General features: G+C 34.9%; 1 protein-coding gene across 3 annotated transcripts in view; it reads right to left on the reverse strand.

The window, feature by feature from the left end:
* Positions 1–5,000, reverse strand: part of LOC125024963 (probable cytosolic iron-sulfur protein assembly protein CIAO1) — a 22,898-nt gene that overhangs the window by 7,346 nt on the left and 10,552 nt on the right. For all 3 annotated transcript variants that reach the window (XM_047612763.1, XM_047612764.1, XM_047612762.1), the window contains exons 4-8: positions 4,863–5,000; positions 4,356–4,464; positions 1,906–2,053; positions 873–981; positions 450–588 (exon numbers count right to left, since the gene is read on the reverse strand). The exon at positions 4,863–5,000 is cut by the window's right edge and continues 4 nt beyond it. In XM_047612763.1, the coding sequence (XP_047468719.1) occupies positions 450–588; positions 873–981; positions 1,906–2,053; positions 4,356–4,464; positions 4,863–5,000 (643 nt within the window). The remainder of the gene's footprint in view (positions 1–449; positions 589–872; positions 982–1,905; positions 2,054–4,355; positions 4,465–4,862) is intronic.

Consider the following 5,000-nt stretch of genomic DNA (forward strand, 5'->3'; position numbering starts at 1 on the left):
GAGGGAGGGAGGGAGGGAGGGAGGGAGGGAGGATGAGAGAGAGGGAGAGAGGGAGAGAGAGAGAGAGAGAGAGAGAGAGAGAGAGAGAGAGAGAGAGAGAGAGAGAGAGAGTGAGAGTGAGAGTGAGAGTGAGAGTGAGAGTGAGAGAGGGAGAGTGAGAGAGGGAGAGTGAGTGAGAGAGTGAGAGTGAGAGAGTGTGTGTTTGTGAATGAGTGAGTGAGTAAGTATGTACAAGCATGTGTGTGATTTTTTTTCCTTATATAACAGAAGCTAAGGAAATATATGTATACACTCGTATAAATTGCCACAAACTTGCATTTAGATAGAAAAATTTATGATAGTAAATTTATATCTAAAGATGTTTAAAAAGCTGTATTTTTCATTATAAGTCTACTTTAACAGCATTTGGTCTTCTTTAAGTAATAAAGAAATGAAAGAAAAGCACTAACCTAGTTTTGCTCCGTGAGCAAGGGCTAATCTGACATACGGAAGACCCAGGTGGGCTTTGATCCTGCCAATAGCTTCTGTTATGGTCATCGGCCTCAACAACTCACATTTCCTTCCCATTCCATGACCAACAATGGGCACCTATTGAAAAGTGAGATTTCAAGTGCAATTATTATCACAGTAAATATTATTCTTAGTAATAGTGTATCCATCATCCTTCATAATTAATATAATTATCATTATCTCCTTTTTTGAGACACTCAAGTATCAGTTAATGACAAATCCTAATACTCAATAAGAATATTCAAAGCTAAAGTAATAATAAATATAAAAAATATAAGTCTCTCATATGAAACAATACGTTTTAATTTTACACCATTCCTTCTGAGACATGAATGCTTATGAATAAAAACAAAAGACCTTACATTCTCCAGTTTTGAGATAGTCAGTGGCTTGGTGGTGGCTCCATCGACGCTTACAATGGCTGGTAAGGAATTCTCATTGCACAGAATTTCAACACAGCTGCCATTTGTCCTGCAAGAGAGTAAATGATGAATGACAAAATCTAGAAAAAAGTAAAGTGGGAAAAAAGCCATGGAACATAGAGAAAGTAAGGGAAAAGACTTTCCACCCTCATGGAATGTAGAGGTATAAAAATTGAAACAAAGAAATATCTATTCATAATTCATATAACCATCTCTATCTGTGTTCATGCCATTACAACTGTGTCTGTTCATCTCTACCTATCTACCTGTATAAACTAATTACACAGGAATTATTTTGTTATTTTCCTCTTGGAGGGATATAAGTTTTTTTTTTTAAACTACATACAGAAGAGTAAAAACTTTTTGACTGAGTTACTGCTGAGCTGGGTAAATACAATCAAGCTTTTACATAATAAACAGGTTTGAATGTTCCCTAAAATATCTATCATATTCATTTGTCTGGTACTTGTAGAATATAATTGATTTTGAATATCTAAATATGTAAAAGTCAGGTCAGTATATTTCAGGTCTAGTTTGATCTATCACCTTTGCAAATTCAAGAAAAAAAGTAATAATTCACTAGTGTTATGAATTCTATGACATAGAAAACACTAAATGATATAAAAAATTCCCTTCGCATTATCCATGCAAGTAATACCCTTGCATCTCACATAAATATAAATAACCACAACAGAATATTCACTAACCTAAGCAATAAACTGCCAACTCATAAAAGGATAAATAATATGAATAAGTATTATCTAACTTGTGATTTTTTTTTCTGTTTTATATCCCACTATATCTCCTTTTCTTACCGTCACTCTAGAATGGTAACACATTTATCTTGGTTCTTGGAGGAGAAATGCCTTTAATTTAAAACTGGCTTGATTTTAACGCTAGGCAACAAATCCTTATTCATATGGCCTAACAGATCTGGCTTACTGGTTAACTGTAGAAACTCATTCACAGGTACCTTGTAACATTCTGAGACTTGCCAAGATGGCCGGCAAACTTGTCCCTTAGTTCCAAGGCTTCAGCTTCATCAGCTGCAGCGACAGTTACCTTGTGACTAAAGGGTGGGGAGGCTGTACTTGCTTGAATAGGGCTCACTGTCCCCTCACCTGGTTTGAAACAAATGTATGCACATTCACTTAAAAAGAAAAAAATAACAGTAATGCTAACCCAAAGCTGCCGGGGATGGCATGTATGTACATGTGAGTTTGATTTATTAATAGTTTTTATACCGATGGCTCCACAAGTACTAAATCACCAATGAGCCAATTACAAGTACTACCTGTTTCTGGTATCTAATATTTCAGTTAGTAATGTCAGTAACACTATAATAATTATAATGTCCATAATAAATACTACAAAACTGGTATTGACAGCATTAGTAAAAAAAACTTTTTCCCACATACTCAAGGAAAGGTGAAATCAGGTGATCCTTTGTGGCTAAGCACTTGCAGAGCCATCTTTGTGCAGACATTTCACAAAACAATACTACAGTGAACACAACATTTTTCCCGGTGGCTTTGGGTTAACAATAAACCGAAAGTAATTTTTGTTACTCTGTCATATCCATACAATGTGCTTTTCATTCAGAATACATTGTGTTTTCTCCCTAGTAACATTTATCCTTTTTTAAATTCCCAATTAAATGCAAACTGATAATCCGATATTTATGTTATGGTCACCATTACACTTACACATTGCCCATAAAGATTCAGAGTATCACCCATTCTCTGCCACGATACGTTTGTCGGAAAAAAAAAAACACGAGGTCCATCTAATATTCACAATAACTAGTATGGAATAAGAAAATAAATACTGTCACATGAATAATATGTAATGAGTGAAATTTCCTCTATGGCCAAATGCAAAAGTGTGAACTATATATTTTCTCTTATCTGTATAAAATCAATATAAAATATATCTATTCTCTTCTCAAACTGTTACATTTAGTTTACAGTGCTCAAAGTAACTACATTTTTTAGGTATTGTTTCTCTTTGTCAATCAAAAAGTAAGATTTACTTGAAACATATAACAGAAAAAAGTTAAGTTAACAAAACAATCAGTGAACCTGTACATGCTCTTCTATTCAGCTGCTAGCTTAGAAATCCTTCTCACTGGGAAATGACTCAAGACACAAGTAAGTGTTACCCAATATTTGGGATTTTTTGCCAGTTTACGATAAGATGTCATCCACCATGCATGGGTTGAGTTCAGACGTTTCCAGAAGGTGTGAACTGGGCATTTACAATGGTTATAAGGACTACTTTGTGATTACAAACATGGAAATTATACTTTTGAAACAGAAACTGGTAATGAATAAATCTTTTATATTTTAAATTATTATAATGTTTTTCATAGGATTTCTTTTTGAATTCTCCCCCTCACTGTCCCCCACCTCTTTTCTATGTGCACTGGATGTATGGAGACTCAACTTGTAAAATGAGTACAAGTGGCATGCTTTAATGCTTTATAACCATTTTGTTAACATGCAAATTCAATCTCTAGGGGTAATTATTTTAAACTATATTGGTCAACCGCCTTTCATTTATTTGACCTGTGTGAGTGATATATACATTTCCTGGTGTAATAAATTAGACTCTTGAAATATTGAAGACTTTGAATAAACACAGATGGCTCTACAAGTACATGGCTACCAAGGAGTCAATTATTATCCCACCCTACCTCACCTGTTTACGCTTTTTCTTGATGTTCGACATTTCTATTCTATTCTTTATCGCCATTAGTATTTCAGTAATATAATAATCATAATGTCAATAATAATAATAATAAAAACATTATCTGTTTTAATTGCAAGAATAAAATAACGAAACAGAATTCATGGGGAAATGTGGTGAGGTCATGTTGAACAACTAATTAACTCCTTGGTGGCTGAGCACTTGTAGGGCCATCTGCGAACATCAAAATCCAAAGCAGACAGTACGTATACCTGGGTACAAAGGGTTAGTTGCAGCTGGGAGTGAGGAGGGCAAAGAAGAAGAATGGTGTTCTTTGGGGTGTTATGATGCGCTATGAACAGAGCGAAGAATAGGTACAAGTGGTCTATGAGGAACAGAGGTCTATGAAGCTGAGAAATGTAAAAAGACTGATATCTGGGTTAGTAAAAAATATCACTTTCGAGATACAGCTTAGCGCCTGAGAAAGAACGAGGGATCAATTTTTCTTCTGCTTACATCTAATTTTAAAAAATGCTTTTATGTTAGGTGAGTAAAAACTAAAAGAAACAGAGAACAGAAAACAAAGAAAACAAAATCATTTTAAAACCACCTTCTATTCATCTCTTTTTTTAATTTTATAAATGAACATATCTTGAAAAAGTAAAATGCAGAAAAACAAACATCATCTAATAATCAAAGAAAAGTAAAAGAATGCTCCTGCATCTCAATACGCACCAAAAGCTTCAATTAGCCAGTCATTTACACCTCCCTTTAGAGCATCGTAGGAAGTGTGAGGTGAATATATGGCAATGCCCTTCTCGAGGCACCTTGCGGCAATGCGTTCCTGTAAGATGGAAAGAAGGATATAGGGAGTTGTGATTTTCTCTATGACTTGTTTAACTTTAGTATAAATAACCAAAACTTTTTAAACAATACAAGGAAATAAACAACTACATTTCCTTCCATTTTAACCCACAGTCAAATCCCAAGCTCAGGTTGTAAGCTTATATTACATTTTACTTTCCCTCTTAATCTCTTCAATAGGTCATGCCATTAAAGTTTATAACCAAGTCTACGATACATAAAAAAACAAGAAAACAGTTTTTTGCGACTGGCTGAAGACCAGATGTCAACAAAATTAACAAAACAAAGCTTCCCTAGGCAGTGCATGGATGCTTGCACTCCCAGGCTCAACAGGCTTAATATCATCCTAATTGTAAATTTCATTACAACTACAATCACCTTCCAAGCTTTGCAGGTGATTCTCTTGATAGGCCTAAACAACGGAGGATGATATGACAGGATGAAGTCCACATTAAGGTTATCTGCCTCGTCCATCACTGCTTCCGTCAGATCGTTCGTGAGCAACATCTTCTTAAT

The sequence above is a fragment of the Penaeus chinensis genome, chromosome 4 (genome assembly GCF_019202785.1).
Source record: "Penaeus chinensis breed Huanghai No. 1 chromosome 4, ASM1920278v2, whole genome shotgun sequence".
In the NCBI taxonomy this organism is placed as follows: Eukaryota; Metazoa; Arthropoda; class Malacostraca; order Decapoda; family Penaeidae; genus Penaeus; species Penaeus chinensis.